The sequence below is a fragment of the Geotrypetes seraphini genome, chromosome 15 (genome assembly GCF_902459505.1).
Source record: "Geotrypetes seraphini chromosome 15, aGeoSer1.1, whole genome shotgun sequence".
Lineage (NCBI taxonomy): Eukaryota > Metazoa > Chordata > Amphibia > Gymnophiona > Dermophiidae > Geotrypetes > Geotrypetes seraphini.
In genome coordinates this window covers 29,532,020-29,550,086 of record NC_047098.1, presented here as the reverse complement: position 1 = coordinate 29,550,086, position 18,067 = coordinate 29,532,020, and the positions used below count along the sequence as shown (strand labels likewise).

Below are 18,067 nucleotides of genomic sequence, written 5' to 3'. Positions count from 1 at the left end.
CCTTGCCGCCCTCTTCCCGCGGTCCCGACAAATGTCCTGACTTCAGCAGGGGCCGCAGCATTCTAAACACGCTGCTTTGCGGCCTTCTACTGGCCTGATTTGCTCTGCCGTGTCGGGCAGAGCAAATCAGGGCAGTAGCAGGCCGCGAAGCAGCGTGTTTAGAGTGCTGCGGCCCCTGCTGGAGTCAGGACGTTTGTCAGGACCGCGGGGCGGGAAAAGAAGAGGAGCGGCAGCAAGAGACTAAGGGAGCTGAAGGTAGGGTCGGATGGGAGGCTGAACGGGGGTTCGGGTTCGACGCCGACGATCTTTAGTTCTGACCAAAGTTAGTTTTAAGTTGTAAGCCGCGGCAGCGGCTTCTCTCACGATCCCTGCCTGCGTCAGAAGCCTTCTCCAACGCAGGTGCAGCTCGTGAGAGGAGCCGCCGCCGCGGCTTAAAACTTAAAACTAACTTCGGTCAGAACATTACCTTGGGTTCGGCGATCAGATCCTGTTTGGTCTGCCACTGTCTGGAGGAGCTGAAGAGCAGGGAGTCCCGTGTACAGATTCTCTGCCAGCCAGAGAGAGGTTTGTGCGCATGCGCACTCCTACCTGCGGTGCCCTACATCTCACGGAAAATGGACGCACGCAGGTGGGAGTGCACATGCGCGGCTTAGGGTTTTATTATATTAGATTCTAGAAAAAGATTTATGAACATGTGAACAAAATGAAAATTTCCGATCATTAAAATGAAGTATACGCCAAATATCAAGAAGGCTTCAGGTACATAGGAGGATGGGGAAATACATGGAAGGACAAGAAGCTATATTGCACTGATGGGCTACATATTACTACAGCAGGAAAAAGAAACCTTGCAGAGAAATTTAGACAATATTTTTCCAGGCATTTAAACTAGAAGGTGGGGGTGGTGTATGTACGAAGGACAATTATAGAGACCACCCCCGGCAAAAGAAAAGATGTGATAGTAGTAAAGGCTGCAACATAAGCAATATCAGCAACTCATTTCTTAGTATTGCAACAGAAAGTGAAACGACACAAAAATCCATACGAAAAATAGCTGGAAAGCGATGACCACAAATGCTCGCAGTCTAAGCAACAAAGTTCATGATCTGCAAGCCCTGATATTAGAGGCAGATCTAGATATTGTTGCTATCACAGAGACATGGTTCAGTGAATCACATGGATGGGATGCAAACATACCGGGATATAATCTTTTTAGGAAGGACAGAGATGGTCATAAAGGTGGAGGAGTAGCTCTCTATGTAAAGATCAATATCCAAGCGACCGAGGAGTAGCTCTCTATGTAAAGATCAATATCCAAGCGACTGAAATGCAAGGGACCTGGGGAGAGGAAGAAGCGATATGGATTGCTCTAAAAAGAGAAGATGGAACTTCTATCTACGTGGGTGTAGTCTACAGACCTCCGACTCAATCGCAGCAAATTGATAAGGATCTGATTGTGGATATCCAAAAGTTTGGAAGGAAAGAGGAGGTTCTGCTGTTGGGAGATTTCAACCTGCCGGATGCGGACTGGAATGTTCCGTCTGCGGAATCGGAAAGAAGTAGGGAGATTGTGGATGCCTTTCAAGAGGCTCTGCTCAGACAAATGGTGACGGAACCCACAAGGGAAAAAGCGATATTGGATCTGGTCCTCACAAATGGAGAGAGTATCTCTAATGTTCGAGTGGGTGCTCACCTGGGTAGTAGTGATCATCAAACGGTTTGGTTTGATATAACGGCTAAAGTGGAGAGCGGCCGCACGATACTTAAAGTCCTAGATTTCAAACGTACGGACTTTAATGCAATGGGAAAGTACCTGAAGAAAGAGCTGTTAGGATGGGAGGACATAAGAGAAGTGGAAAGACAGTGGTCTAAGCTGAAAGGAGTGATAAAAATGGCTACGGACCTTTATGTGAAGAAAATCAATAAAAACAAAAGAAAAAGGAAGCCGATATGGTTCTCCAACCTAGTGGCTGAGAAAATAAAGGCGAAAGAGTTGGCGTTCATGAAATATAAAAATACCCAAGAAGAGGAGAGCAGAAAAGACTACAGGGTGAAACTGAAAGAAGCCAAGAGAGAGATACGTTTGGCGAAGGCACAGGCGGAAGAACAAATGGCTAAAAATGTAAAAAAGGGAGATAAAAATTTTTTCAGATATATTAGTGAAAGGAGGAAGATAAAAAATGGAATTGCTAGGCTAAAAGATGCTGGGAACAAATATGTGGAGAGTGATGAGGAGAAAGCAAATGTGCTAAACAAATACTTCTGTTCTGTGTTCACAGAAGAAAATCCTGGAGAAGGACCGAGATTGTCCGGCAAAGTTACACGAGAAAATGGAGTAGATTCTGCGCCGTTCACGGAGGAGGGTGTTTATGAGCAACTTGAAAAACTGAAGGTGGACAAAGCGATGGGACCAGACGGGATCCATCCCAGGATACTAAGGGAACTCAGAGAGGTTCTGGCGAGTCCTATTAAAGACTTGTTCAACAAATCTCTGGAGACGGGAGTGATTCCTGGGGATTGGAGGAGAGCGGATGTGGTCCCTATTCATAAAAGTGGTCACAGGGATGAAGCAGGAAACTACAGGCCGGTGAGCCTCACTTCAGTTGTTGGAAAAATAATGGAAGTGTTGCTGAAAGAAAGGATAGTGTATTTCCTTGAATCTAATGGGTTACAGGATCCGAGGCAACATGGCTTTACAAAAGGTAAATCGTGCCAAACGAACCTGATTGAATTTTTTGATTGGGTGACCAGAGAGCTGGATCGAGGACATATGCTAGATGTAATTTATTTGGATTTCAGCAAAGCCTTTGATACAGTTCCTCATAGGAGGCTGTTGAACAAACTTGAAGGGCTGAAGTTAGGACCCAAAGTGGTGAACTGGGTCAGAAACTGGCTGTCGGACAGATGCCAGAGGGTGGTGGTTAATGGAAGTCGCTCGAAGGAAGGAAAGGTGACTAGTGGAGTCCCTCAGGGTTCGGTGCTGGGGCCAATCCTGTTCAATATGTATGTAAGTGACATTGCTGAAGGGTTAGAAGGAAAAGTGTGCCTTTTTGCAGATGATACCAAGATTTGTAACAGAGTAGACACCGAAGAGGGAGTGGAAAATATGAAAAAGGATCTGCAAAAGTTAGAGGAATGGTCTAATGCCTGGCAACTAAAATTCAATGCAAAGAAATGCAGAGTAATGCATTTGGGGATTAATAATAGGAAGGAACCGTATATGCTGGGAGGAGAGAAGCTGATATGCACGGACGGGGAGAGGGACCTTGGGGTGATAGTGTCCGAAGATCTAAAGGCGAAAAAACAGTGTGACAAGGCAGTGGCTGCTGCCAGAAGGATTCTGGGCTGTATAAAGAGAGGCGTAGTCAGTAGAAGAAAGAAGGTGTTGATGCCCCTGTACAGGTCATTGGTGAGGCCCCACTTGGAGTATTGTGTTCAGTTTTGGAGACCGTATCTGGCGAAAGACGTAAGAAGACTTGAGGCGGTCCAGAGGAGGGCGACGAAAATGATAGGAGGCTTGCACCAGAAGACATATGAGGAGAGACTGGAAGCCCTGAATATGTATACCCTAGAGGAAAGGAGAGACAGGGGAGATATGATTCAGACGTTCAAATACTTAAAGGGTATTAACGTAGAACAAAATCTTTTCCAGAGAAAGGAAAATGGTAAAACCAGAGGACATAATTTGAGGTTGAGGGGTGGTAGATTCAGGGGCAATGTTAGGAAATTCTACTTTACGGAGAGGGTGGTGGATGCCTGGAATGCGCTCCCGAGAGAGGTGGTGGAGAGTAAAACTGTGACTGAGTTCAAAGAAGCGTGGGATGAACACAGAAGATTTAGAATCAGAAAATAATATTAAAGATTGAACTAGGCCAGTTACTGGGCAGACTTGTACGGTCTGTGTCTGTGTATGGCCGTTTGGAGGAGGATGGGCAGGGGAGGGCTTCAATGGCTGGGAGGGTGTAGATGGGCTGGAGTAAGTCTTAACAGAGATTTCGGCAGTTGGAACCCAAGCACAGTACCGGGTAAAGCTTTGGATTCTCGCCCAGAAATAGCTAAGAAGAAAAAAAAAAAAAAAAATTTTAAATTGAATCAGGTTGGGCAGACTGGATGGACCATTCGGGTCTTTATCTGCCGTCATCCACTATGTTACTATGTTACTATGTTACTATCTTTCAAATTACAAGATTGTACAAAATTATCTAGACCTAAAGATTTCACAATTCTACTAGGATTTTTATCCATTAAATGATCCATAACAGCATTAAAATCCCCTGCTACTACTAAATTGGTAGTAGCCAGTGGTAATACTAGTTGTTGCAAAGATTTAAATAACTCAATTTGATTCAAATTAGGGGCTTATACATTAAAAAGTGCTACAGTAGTATTGCCCATGCTCATGTCAACATGCAACCATCTACCTAAAGGATCTGCAGCTATCAAATTAAATATTGCAGAACATTTTTTATTAATTAGTATTGCTATCCCAGCTTTTTTCCTTGTCGCAGGTGCAAAAAAAACAATGTTTCACCCAATTGTCAGTTAATTTTTTAGATTCTTCACCAGACAGATGTGTCTCTTGCAGAAAGCAAACATCCGCATTCTGTTGCTTAAGATATAACAACACCTTTTTCCTTTTAATCGGATGGTTGAGGCCATTAACGTTTAATGAAAGAATTTTAAAACCCATTATAAAGATTAAATACAATATCTATAAATATCCACCATAACAGTAATCTATAATCCTTTTCCCCAAACCAATAATCTAAATAACCCCCTACCCCAACCCCTCCCAATATCCCCTTCCCCCACCCCCACCCATCCCACCCCTACTATAAATGCAAACTTCAAAATGCACATACAGGCTAAGCAAAAAATAAACTCCCTTCAGGCTAGATCAAAAATAATTCTAATAATTAACATAAACTTTAATAACAAAAAGAGAGTCACATAGAAAGAAGAAAATCTTTTAAATATATTCTCACATCCTATTTACTTTTTTTTTTTTTTACCATTTCTTACCTTTCTTTCCCTAATGGAAGAATAATTACTAATGCAGAAACAAAGAAAAAGAAAATAACAACCAAATTATATTAATTGTCTCATTAAATCAACTTTATATCCTGACAGAAAATAAATCTCAAATAATTCAGGCAAAAAATTATTTTAACCTTTGCAATACCCATCCATTACCCAGCTTTACAATCCTCATCAATGACAAACCTCAATAAAACCCATTATACTTAAATCTTAACTCCAAAAAGAAAAATCAACTTTACATACATTCTGAAGACTCCATCATAAATCAAATTATAAACAAAATGCAATTTCCTCTCAACAAAGTCTTATAGTCAAGAGTTAATAAAACCTCTGAAAAACCTTCCTAACCATTCCATACACATTTATAAAGACTCATATTTAAGTCAAACCTGCCCACCAAAGTATAACATATAAGAAACAGCTAAGTAGAACTGATCCAAGGCTCAGCACACCATGAAAAATTCTAATAATCTTCTACCTGAAAAACAAATTTCTTGTTATAATGAGTGTCCAAGTCACCTTTCCAAATCTTCCAAATTCCAAATGTATGGTGCATTTCAGAGGTTAGGCCGTATCATACAAGCACTCACTCCTGTAATGTTTTTTACACCATACCAATCTTTCTCCAACACATCGCAGGTATAAGTCAAATCTGGACGAAAACCTCCATACCAGATCGGCAAATAACTCCATGAACATCCAGATTAAGAATTCAAATCATATCCATGTAGTAACTTAAACATCTTGAAACAAGGAAAAATAAACAGAACTTTCACAGACAAGATCCCAATTGCTCACAGATCCATGTATAATCCATCCATTTGAACTCCATCTTCACACTGCCTCTGTTTTTTCCACTCGCTTCTCCAAATGATCCACTTTCATATCCACTACATCCAGTCTCTTTGTCAAACATACCACTTCTGTTTTAACTTAATTTATATTTTTTGAGTTATCTAAAACAATGTCTTTTATTTTCTGTATCTCTCTCATAAGATCTTTGTTGTCCACTTCTTCCGATGGCAACGGAACCAGCAGAGGTGATGTGGACTATAACTTCGACCTTTTAACACTACCTGAACCAACTCCTGCAGAAGAATTTTTATTCTGTTTACCCGAAGCCATTTCTTTATCAAATATAACTTATCTGAAGTAACTCTCAACAATTTTCCCCAACTAATACCACATTAATTAGCCTGACTTTGCGGAGTTCTTCAATTACACAGCCATTTTTGTACGCCTCAAAGCCACACCCCCAAGTTTTTTTAAAAGTTTTAATAAAACCACAAGCTAAGTAGCCTATAATATTTATTGAGAATTGGGTTAAAAGTTATTAAATAATTAAATGGAAGCCAGTGAAGACTGAACACGTAAAGCTTAAAGTGAACTTTAAGTGGTATTGCTGAGGCTCAAGTACAGATAATGTGCCTGCGTGTGTAAACGCCTACTACGGACACGCCCAACCTTCAGCCAATCAGTCATGGTCACTGTCATAATCTTGAAACTCGTATTCACAAATCTGTTCTTCATTGATCCTGGGATTAGATCAATAGCACATACTATTGGGAACATCGTCTTGACGCAGAAGCTGTTGAATAATGCCCCAATACATCAGGCAAAGGACACTGTAGAACTGCTACATCAGGAGGCCCCCAGATTTCATTGATCCAGACTTTTGGCTTGTTAATTCACCAGACCTAAACCCAGTTGACTAACAAATCTGGGGGCTGATACAGGAATGCGTCTACCAGACAACCATATCCAACATCAAAGATCTTAAACAGTGCCTCATCTGTTTGGGCTGAGCTGAAGCAGAGCGTCATTCACAAGTCCATAGATCAGTGATGGCCAAGGCTGAAGGCATGCCTTCATACAAAGGGAGCAAGATCCAGCAACCTTCATAAGACTGACCCACAAGGCTCCCAGGCTAAACACGTAAGAAATTTTTTTTTTTTTTGCATGGTTGCTGGGTGCTCAATGATTGCAATAATGTGAATTTAAATTACATTACATTACATTAGGGATTTCTATTCCGCCATTACCTTGCAGTTCAAGGCGAATTACAAAAGAATTATCCAAGATGTATTACAACAAGAACTTACAAAAAAAAAAAAAAATTGGTCATTTTCAAAAAGAGTAAGAAATGGGTAAGGTTATTTGTTTGGGGTAGTTGGCTTTAGTGAGAGGTGGAGTTTGAGACTTGCGGTATTATTTCTTTTTTCAGAGTTTTCTTGAAGAGTATGGTCTTTATTTCTTTTCTAAACGTCTTGTAGTCAAGGGATGCCGTCAGTAGATTGGCGATTTGGTTGTCTAGTTTGGCTGCTTGAGTGGCCAGAAAGCCATCATATAGTTTTTTTCGTTTGACCTCCTTAATTGAGGGGTATGAGAATGGGGTGTGAGTTTTCCTATGTCTGGTTGCGGTGTTGTGGATGAGGCGGTTATTCAGGTAGTTTAGACTGTCTTAGTATAAAGTCTTAAATAGTAGGCAGTAGAATTTAAATTGTATTCTTGCTGGGATTGGAAGCCAGTGCGATTGGAGATATGCTTCTGTAATGTGATCATGTTTCTTTAATGAGTAGATGAGTCTTAGTGCTGTGTTTTGGATAGTTTGTAGTTGTTTTGTTATGGTTGTAGGGCATGGGAGGTAGAGGATATTACAGTAGTCAAGTAGGCCTAGTATTAAGGACTGAACTATAAGCTGGAATTGAGTTTTCTTGAAGAATTTCCGAACTTGTCTTAAGTTTCTCATGACTAAGCATGACTTTTGTATTGTTTTATTGATTTGCAGTTGCATGATGCAGCATCTATCGATAGTTATTCCTAGCAGTTTTAGGGTGGTTTGTATGGGGTAGTTGATTGCGTTGATTTCAATGATGGTTATGGTTGGTATTTTGTTGTTTTCTAGGAGGATGAATTTCATTTTATCTGGGTTCAGTTTCAGTTTGTGATCTTTCATCCAGGTTGCTATTGATTTTAGTGTTTGGTATATTGTGTTCGTCATGGAGAGTTCAGGTTGATCGAAGGGTATGAGAATGGTAATGTCATCGGCATAGGTGTTGGAGGTTATGCCTTGTTTGTCCAAGTGAGAGCTGAGGGAGGCTGTATAGAAATTGAAGAGAGTCGGGGATAGAGGGGATCCTTGGGGAACTCCGCAGGGGTTTGACCAAGATTCAGATTTTTGTTTGTCTGATTTTACTCTATAGGTTCTTGATTTAAGGAATCCTTCAAACCATGTGTATACTTTATCTGTGATATCTATTGTATCCAGGATTTGTAGTAGAATGTTATGGTCCACCAAGTCGAATGCAGCGGAAAGATCTAGTTGTATGAGCATCATTTTTTTCCTGCATTGTAATGTGGTCTAAGGTAATGGATTCTTCTTAAGTATCTATATGTAAACTGCTTTGAATGTGGTTGTAAAACTACAAAAAGGCAGTATACAAGTCCCAATTCCTGTCCCTATACTAGGTTTAAAATGTAATTCTCTGGAAATGGTCAGATATTTCTTATTGTAATCCACTTAGTACTGAAAGGTTAGGGTGGAATAGAAGCCAATAATGTAATGTGTTAATAACCATGCAGAAAACATCTGAACATTGTTAGACCGGTAAACCAAGTTACTGCCCTGTAAGCCCTCAGTGGCCGAATCTTAGACTATCTGAATGTAACTTGCCTTGAGCCACTACTGAAAAGTATTTGCAGTAAAAAAGAAAAAAAAAGTTTATTTATAGCAACATGTACAAAGTTCAAAATTTAATCAACTTGTATGGCAAATCATTTAAATACTTACAATAACCTGCAGGACAGGTTTTGAAGCAGTTTCTCCTAACAACATACTCTGTAAAAGAACGTAAGGATAACTGCATTTAATAATCTTTAAAGGAAATTGAGGTAACTACAAAATCACATTATTCAACCTACAAGCACATTTAATCCTAAAAACACTACTAGCATGCCTTATTAAAATCTGCCATACTTAACAGGTTTAAGTCAAAGCCTTCAGTGCCCACTTCACCCTCTACCGATTCTAAAATAAGAACAGCCATACTGGTTCAGACCAACGGTCCGTCTAGCCCAGTATTCTGTTTCCACAGTAGCTAATCCAGGTCACGAATACCTGACAGAAACCCAAAGTAGTAGCAAGTAACTACTCAGTCTGTACCAACAGGAAAACAGGGGCACAAGCAAAGGCCGCGTCCCACCAGCTACACTATTATAATGGCCCATAGGTAAACAGAGGCTTTTCAGGACAGCACTCACCGCAATGGCACCTTCCGATAACCGCGGTACCGCCATCCTGAATACACAACCGGGGGGGGAAAAACCCACCACCGTTTCCCCTTAAACACTTATAACTGCAAGGAACGTTATTACAAGCTTTACAGCCGACCCCGATCCTCTTAACCAGCTGGCGCCAAAACTAAGGCACACGAACTCCCGCCTGACGTCACCGCGCGGTCGACGCCAGTTCCTGGAATCGCGTACGTGAACACGTAACGTGTACGGAAAGTGCTGTGATGATGGTTTCTCGCGCTCGTTTGCGTTCCGGTTTGTTAGTGTTGCACGCTGGTTATCACTTGGGAGGGAAAGGTGAAGATCAGTAGGAACTAAATGCACGCCCCGTCTGTTCAAAACGGATAGGGAGCCGATTGCGTTTTCGGTGAATGTAAACGGAGCAAAAGTCCTGTGTTTTGGAAGGAGATGAGCAGTAGCACTCTCGATGTAACGAATTGCAGGAGGTGAAATCGTAGCTGCAGTAACCAATACACGTAAGTCTAACGGAGTATTTTGGCAGGAGAGAATTTGGTCACAGACAAATTCGAAGGGGGTTTTTTGTTATGGTGTTACTCGAGAGAGTTCAGAGGAGAGCGACACGACTGATAAAGGGGATGGAAAGCCTTTCATATGCTGAGAGATTGGAGAAACTGGGTCTCTTTTCCCTGGAGAAGAGAAGACTTAGAGGGGATATGATAGAGACTTACAAGATCATGAAGGGCATAGAGAGAGTAGAGAAGGACAGATTCTTCAAACTTTCAGAACATAAAAAAACAAGAGGGCATTCGGAAAAGTTGAAAGGGGACAGATTCAAAACGAATGCTAGGAAGTTCTTCTTTACCCAACGTGTGGTGGACACCTGGAATGCGCTTCCAGAGGACGTTATAGGGCAGCGAACGGTACTGGGGTTTAAGAAAGGATTGGACAATTTCCTGCTGGAAAAGGGGATAGAGGGGTATAGATAAAAGATTACTGCACAGGTCCTGGACCTAATGGGCCGCCACGTGAGCGGACTGCTGGGCGCGATGGACCTCAGGTCTGACCCAGCGGAGGCATTTCTTATGTTCTTATGTTAACAATTAAAAAGTTCAGTTTAGTATCAATTTGAGACTTGGTAGCGAGCATGAAGACCAGTATAAGTTACTCTTTAGCACAGATGTAACTTGTAAAAACTACAGAAAACTCACTGCAAATTAATGACAGAGAACCCAATTATTTTGACCTTTGTTCCCTTCTTTTTTGCCAAAGCTGAGTTGTATCCTTCCTCCAACAGGTACTGTATGTGTGTTTTGGTGTCTAACTTAGTCCATTGCTGGTCTCTGTCCTCTTTCTGGCTCGAAAGTAATTTGGGTAAATCAGAAATTTCAGCCTCTAGGTGGAAAGGCTGGTCCAAGATAGGAACGTCATATAAATGGAACTACAGCTCCTTAAAATAATTTAGTAAAAAAACATTTGCATCCATTGTAGATCTATATACTCTTTAAATTATAGACCACTGTTTAAAGAGCTACAGTAGAACACCTGACCCATGAATTGAACACAGATCCTTGCTGAAGTGCCTGGGCTAGCTATGCAATCCTACTTGTACTGAGCAGTATAATGTGACTATTAAATAGGAGTGGGTTGTGCAATAATGCCAAGTTACCCAATTCCAAACTGGAGACTTTATAACCAGTCCTGATTTTGAACTTATATCCTCAAGTAATGTGGGTCTTATCCCTTGCAAAGCCTTAAAAATCAACAGTGCCACACCAAGGGCGAGGTAGTGCAGCCAGTAAGAAGTTGCATGAAGAAGCTAAGGGGGAACAATCCACAGGTTTCCGCCCCCTTCAATTTCAACTTCCTATTCTGGTGCAGGGGACTGGCAGAGCCAATAGCTGCGTGCACACAGACTACAGCCGCGTGACTGCTCCAAACACACCCCTGCTGCCTGGAGGAGGAGTTGCTCCATCCCGGGTTGCAACCAAGCCAGGTATGCCACTGAAAATCTAATGACAGAATTTAAATGGTATACAAAACTTTATAGGTAACCAATGCAATACACATAAAAGACTGAGCATGGACTGTCTCTTATATATTTTAAGTACAGCTCTGCATATGTCTATTAGTGCTGTGGAAATAGTAGTTGCAGGAGTGTAGAAGTGACCTTTCAGAGGTAGCCCTCTCCCAAAGTTTCCCATATGTTATCATATAAACAGCAATATTCTGTACTCGCGTTTTTTGAAAACAAACTGAAGAAGCCCTACTTAAATAGTGTTGCAATAATCTAGCCAATAAGCACCATTCTAATCTAGCCAATAACAACCATACATAAATCTTGCACATCCAAATAAGAACGCAACAGATGCACCATTTGTAAATTTAACCAAGCTGCCTAGACTACAGTACATAGTTCACTTGGGATTCCAAATTCAGGGTAAAAGTTAAAAAAAAAAAAGAATTCTGTGACTACCTGTAAATCCTGAAAAAGGCATGAAATCATACCAAGATCAATAGATGAGGGAGTCAAAATTTCTGTCTTCTGCATACTCAACTGTAAATTATTTTTTTACCACCCTCTCAGCTGAGGGATGTTGCTGTTAAGTCAGAAATGCAAAGGGCGACAAATAGGGCTTCTATTAACATGGAGAAAGTGATTTTTCATGTCTGGCTGTTTAACACAGTTACCCGCTTAGTTGATAAGCGGGATAGAAATTTTTAAAATAAATAAATAAGAGGCTGCTTAGCCAAATTATTTAAGCTTTTGAGTGAGTTCTATAAGCCTTTGAATGAGAAGCCCTTTCATCAAGAGAGGTGTGGGAAGGGTTCAGGGCATCTGGTGAAGCTTGGCCCCTAATTGCCCTGGGGGTTTAGAAGTCATTACTGTAATAACTTTATTGGTAATTTAGTTACAGTTTGAGGGTTTTTACTTGACTCCTTCTCAATTCTTTGCTATGGATAGCTCCAAATTCAATGCTTGTTGGAGGAAAAGACAATCTGACCTATGTAATATATGGATATCCAAAGCTGAAGCCTTTCTAGAGTGGTGTTAAGAAGGAGGAAAGGGAAGTCTAAAATACCAGGGTTCTAGGGCCTCACTTTTTGTTTTGTTTCTGGAGAGTTGGGAGAGGATACTCCTGGTGGCCTCAATAAAAGTCTACTAATAGTAATGGTTAAACAAATAGATTTGAGGAAGTGGCTCACTGAGCTGAGAATCATGATGGAGTTTGATCTTCTCCCTGCAAACTGTAGGGGAAGAATGAGTCCAGTCTTGCTGAATTGGACCCTTTAAGCCTTGGGCTGAGAGGTCTGAAGCAGACTGTTGCTGCAGATGTTTTCTAAGTAAAGGGTAAGGGAGGGGCTTTTGTTGAGTTGTCTTCATTGTTCATGATCTCTCAAACTTAAAAAAAAGAAATTGAGTGTTTATGAAAGACTAGTGTTTTAGCCCGTTACATTTGTTACAGTAACGGGTGCTAGAATAGCCCCACCTATACCCTGACCCTGACTCTGACCCCACCCATGCCCGCCTCTATCATGCCCAGACCTTGCCTCCCACTGATCCCAGTCCCACCACCTCACCTTTCACCATTTCCTTTGTACTCTTTTGGCCCTCCTGACAAGGTCTTTACTTACCCGAGGCGGCGGCAGCAGTCCTTATGTACCAACCTTTCCTCCCTCAGTGCCCCAAAGCAGCAGTGGTCCTACCATTTCCATCTCTCCCTTTCCCCCTTTCACACCTTCTACCCCTTTCACACCCTCTACCATCTCTCTCTGACCCTGTTTCACCTCTTTTGCCATCTTTCCCTTTCCTGTCCCCCTCTGTCCTTCCCCAAGACCATCTCTCTCTCCTGCCCCCTCCACACTCCCTGAAGTCTATCTCTCCCTATCCCCTACCATCTCTCCTGGTCCCCCTAGTAGCCCCTCTGTCCTTCTCATCCATCTGTCTCTGTCTCTATCTCCTCACCTCCTGCCTCTGTGGAGCTCTCACAGCTCCTCCTCGTCCTCCTCCAGCCAGGCTTCAGCTATCTGCCGCTGTGGCCTGCAGCCGCCGACAGCCACCGCGGCCAACATCCGCCTCGGGGGATTCTCGCGCATGCGCACTCCTACCTGCAGTGCCCTACAGTGCACGGAAAATGGGAACACGCAGGTGGGAGTGCGCATGTACGCTTAGGGCTTTATTATATTAGATGTGCAAATTGACTAATGTTACAGGCTTAGTGATCGACGTGACTATTCTTCACTTTAGTGCTGTCAGCCTTTCACTGATATATGTCAATCACATGTACAGCATATGGGCACATGTTTTTCAGGAAATTCATGCGAAGAATGGTGAGTTCTAGTTGACACTGGCCCTGCATCTGTTGTACCATCCTTTCATCTAAAGTGTCCAGTACATGGAGCTCCCCGTCCAGGAATGGCGGGCACATGCCCATCAGAAGTGGGAATCTCTTACTTCCTCAGCCTTCAGAGAAATGTTTTCAGCTTCCTCAGATGTGAGCCAGAACTTCCAAGCCTGCTTGATTCAGCTGCAGTAAGTGACAGACCCCATCTTGCTCTCTAACCCTGTTGTAGCTAAAATGTGTCTGAAGGTGGTGGAGATGAGCTTGGGACAAGTACATAGAATCTCTAAGGGAGAAGAGGGATAGTAAACGGTATGGATGGGCAGGCTGAATAGGCTATCGTTGTTCTGTATTTCTAGGATTTTATACCACTAGGTATTCACTGAGAGAAAGATCCTTTTAAAATTAGTAATTAGTGTTCACAGAGACTTTGCCTGTTTACTTTGTTTTTGAGAGGGATAATGCCCTATCTTTCCAAAAACAGCCAAGTGAAATTCTATTTTTCACCAGGCAATTTTCATGACCAGATCGCAGGATTTATTTCCATTTCATAACCACTTCTGTCAGCAGGCTCTGTCAGAAGGCTTCTGTCAGCAGGTATATTTAACATACCATGGCAAAAGTACATGGTATGTTAAATATACTTTTGCCATGGTATGTTAAATATACCAGTTACTAACTTTCTATGATAGCAAGAGATTCCTGTTCACATGAGTTGCATAGGGACAGAAATTTCGCCCATCCCCAATCACATGTATCCACTAAGATCCATTCCATCCCCACAATCTCCTTCTTCCCCACCCATATCTGCAGGAGTCAGCATTATTATTTACTTGCTTTCAGGCCTCTTTCCTCACAACCCTAACAGCCTCCCGTGATTTTTTTGGGGGATGTTATTTATTATTCGACCAATGAGTGTTCCAAGCCTCAGTCTGGTGTTTCAGCTTCCCCTCTGGGCAATCCAAGCCTCATTCTGGTGCCCCAACTGCCTCTCTCCTTACATTCTAAGCCTTATTCAGAGATCTTGACTACAACCCCGTGGAAATCTTCTTCCATCCCCGTGTGAATCCCACAATCTCCATTCCCATTGAGTTCTCTAACTGGGATAAGGACCATGCACACGACCATGCACACTTTTACCTGTAGCGTGATCACTTCCTTTTATGAAGCCATGATTATGCCTTTGCCTGTGTTTCCCAGGATCTCCCAGGCTTTAAGTACCACTCTGTTTTACCACCTTGAGATAATCAGGCACTCTTATCCCAAGGTCTCTCACCTTGGTGTGCATATAATAAGCATGACACACGTACACCGATACAGGCAAAGTTTATTAAATTGATTGCGGTTAAAAACAACACCTTAAAACTAAACCAAGGGACCCAACATTGTGTTTCAGTACATGCCTTCATCAGGGGTCCTAATAAACCAAAATTAAAACGGGTCAGAATATGCATCATAAGAACATAAGAAGAACATAAGCAGTGCCTCCGCCGGGTCAGACCATAGGTCCATCCTGCCCGGCAGTCCGCTCCCGCGGCGGCCCAAACAGGTCACGACCTGTCTGAATCACCAGAAGGGGCTCCCTTGCCACCTTGGTTTCTCATTGAAGTCCTATCTCCCCATCGAAGTCCTAACCCTCCGGTCTTGCACATGCACGACCTGGTTGGGTTTCTATACTTATTACCTGGTTAGCTTTCTATACTTGTGTTACATCCCAGCTCCTCCCTCAGTATCCCACGATCCCTTTATCCCTCAAGAATCCGTCCAATCCCTGTTTGAATCCCTGTACCGTACTCTGCCTGATCACTTCCTCCGGTAGCGCATTCCAAGTGTCCACGACCCTTTGGGTGAAAAAAAACTTCCTTGCATTTGTTTTGAACCTATCTCCCTTCAGTTTCTCTGAATGCCCCCTCGTACTTATTGTCCCCTTCAGTCTGAAGAATCTGTCCCTATCTACCCTCTCTATGCCCCTCATGATCTTGAAGGTCTCTATCATATCTCCCCTGAGCCTCCTTTTTTCCAGAGAGAAGAGCCCCAGCCTATCCAACCTCTCGGCGTATGGGCAGTGTTCCAGCCCTTTTACCAGTTTCGTTGCTCTCCTTTGGACTCTCTCAAGTACCGCCATGTCCTTCTTGAGGTGCGGCGACCAATAAGAACGCAGTATTCCAGATGTGGACGCACCATCGCTCGATACAATGGCATGATGACTTCCCGCGTCCTGGTTGTTATGCCCCTCTTTATGATGCCCAGCATCCTGTTGGCTTTTTTTTGAGGCTGTTGCGCACTGTGCAGATGGCTTCAGTGATGCATCCACCAGCACACCCAAGTCTCTCTCAAGTCTGCTGTCTCCCAACAATGCCCTCCCCAATTTGTAGTTGAACAACGGGTTCTTTTTCCCTATTTGCATGACCTTGCATTTTTCCACGTTAAAGCGCATTTGCCATTTGTTTGCCCAGTCTTCCAGCTTGTCCAGGTCCCTTTGCAGGTCCTCACACTCCTCCCTGGACCTAACTCTGCCGCACAGTTTGGTATAGTCTGCAAATTTTATAACCTCGCACTTTGCCTCCTTTTCCAGGTCATTGATAAATATGTTGAAGAGTAACGGCCCCAGCACCGATCCCTGTGGCACACCGCTTGTGACTCCCCGCCAGTCAGAATATTGGCCCTTCACTCCGACCCTCTGCAGTCTACCCAACAACTAGTGCTTGATCCATCTGTGCACATCCCCTCCCACCCCGTGGTTCCACAGCTTCCTAAGCAGCCTTTCATGTGGCACCTTGTCGAAAGCCTTTTGAAAATCGAGGTAAATGATGTCTATGGGTTCCCCATTGTCCACCCGACTGCTTATTCCCTCAAAGAAGTACAGAAGGTTCGTTAGGCATGACCTTCCCTTACAGAATCCGTGCTGGCTTGTTCTCAGTAGGCCATTCCTCTCGATGTGCTCGCAAATGCCGTCCTTGATCATAGCTTCCACCATCTTCCCTATAATTGAAGTCAGGCTCACCGGCCTGTAGTTCCCGGGGTCACCCCTCGATCCCTTCTTGAAGATAGGTGTGACATTCGCCAATTTCCAGTCCTCTGGTACCTCACCAGTTTTCAAGGATAGGTTGCAAACATGCTGGATTGTGTCCGCTATTTCTTGTCTTAATTCCTTCAGAACCCTTGGGTGGATCCCGTCCGGGCCCGGTGATTTACCGCATTTTAACCTGTCTATCTGTTTGAGGACATCCTCCTTACTTACCTCTATGTGCTCCAATTTTTCGGCCTGTTCCCCACTCATGAGCTCCTCTGAGTCCGGTATATTAGATGTGTCTTCGCTCGTGAAAACCGACGAGAAGAACGTGTTCAACCTCTCAGCTACCTCTTTATCCTCCTTAATCACTCCCTTCCTATCCCCATCGTCCAACGGCCCCACCTCCTCTCTCGCTGGTCGCTTCCCCTTTACGTAACTGAAGAATGCCTTGAAGTTTTTCGCCTCCCTGGCCAGCCCCTCTTCGTATTCCCCTTTCGCTTTTCTAACCTCTCGGTGGCATTCCTTTTGGCATTTCCTGTGCTCCTGGTGATTTTCCTCCGTTGGGTCCTTTTTCCATCTCCGGAAGGATACTTTTTTGTCATTTATTGCCCTCTTTACTTCAGTTGACATCCAAACCGGGTCCTTTGATCGCTTGTTCTTGCAGCCTTTCCTGAAACTGGGGACATACATTCTTTGTGCTTCCTGCAGGGTGTCCCTGAATAGGGTCCAGGTGCTTCCCACAGTCTCCATCCTAAAGATGTTTCTGAGCTTCCTCCCCACCATTTCCCTCATAGCAACATAGTTCCCTTTCTTGAAGTTGAGCGCAGTTGTTGCGGTCCTCCTTACTATGGGTGTCCCCCTTTCTAATGTGAATCTGATCGCGTTGTGATCACTGTTGCCTAGTGGTCCTCCCACTTCTACCCCTCTTGCAGGCCCCCCTAATCCGTTTAGGATGAGGTCAAGAGTAGCACCCCCTCGCATCGGTTCTTTGACTAGTTGCTCCATGAAGCAGTCCCTCACAGCTTCTACAAATCCTGTTTCCCTAGTGCAGTTGGAGTGACCCGTACTCCAGTCTATTCCCGGGTAGTTGAAGTCCCCCATCACTGTTATACTTCCAGTCCTGCATTCCTGTCTCAGTTCCGCTTCCAAGTCGTGTCCGACTCCTTCTGGCGTACCAGGTGGGTGATAGTACAGCCCCAGTTTTATGCCTGCACCCTTGTTTCCCGGCAATTTGACCCATAGCGATTCCAGCCCCTCTGCCTTCGTTGCCATATCCATCCCGACCGAGTGGATAGAGTCCTTTATATATAGTGCTATGCCTCCCCCCTTCTTGTGGGTCCTGTCCCTCCTGTAGAGCTTGTACCCCGGCAGCGCCACATCCCATTGATTTTCCTCTGTCCACCAGGTTTCTGCAATTCCA

The 18,067-nt window shown here is 43.5% G+C and overlaps 2 protein-coding genes across 7 annotated transcripts in view; one reads left to right on the top strand and one right to left on the bottom strand.

Annotated features, from left to right (window-relative positions):
• Positions 1-9,488, bottom strand: part of RPA1 (replication protein A1) — a 72,813-nt gene extending 63,325 nt beyond the window's left edge. For both annotated transcript variants that reach the window (XM_033922446.1, XM_033922445.1), the window contains exons 1-2: positions 9,301-9,488; positions 8,831-8,878 (exon numbers count right to left, since the gene is read on the bottom strand). In XM_033922446.1, coding sequence (XP_033778337.1) covers positions 8,831-8,878; positions 9,301-9,336 — 84 coding nt within the window. In that variant the 5' untranslated portion in view covers positions 9,337-9,488. The remainder of the gene's footprint in view (positions 1-8,830; positions 8,879-9,300) is intronic.
• Positions 9,489-9,573: 85 nt separating this feature from the next.
• Positions 9,574-18,067, top strand: part of SMYD4 (SET and MYND domain containing 4) — a 28,102-nt gene continuing 19,608 nt past the window's right edge. Inside the window, exons 1-3 of one of the 5 annotated variants that reach the window (XM_033922441.1) lie at positions 9,575-9,809; positions 11,173-11,287; positions 13,605-13,825. In XM_033922441.1, coding sequence (XP_033778332.1) covers positions 13,689-13,825 — 137 coding nt within the window. In that variant the 5' untranslated portion in view covers positions 9,575-9,809; positions 11,173-11,287; positions 13,605-13,688. Of the gene's footprint in view, positions 9,810-11,172; positions 11,288-13,604; positions 13,826-18,067 lie in introns of all 5 variants that reach the window. The other 4 variants (XM_033922443.1, XM_033922440.1, XM_033922444.1 and 1 more) reach the window with 4 other exon arrangements.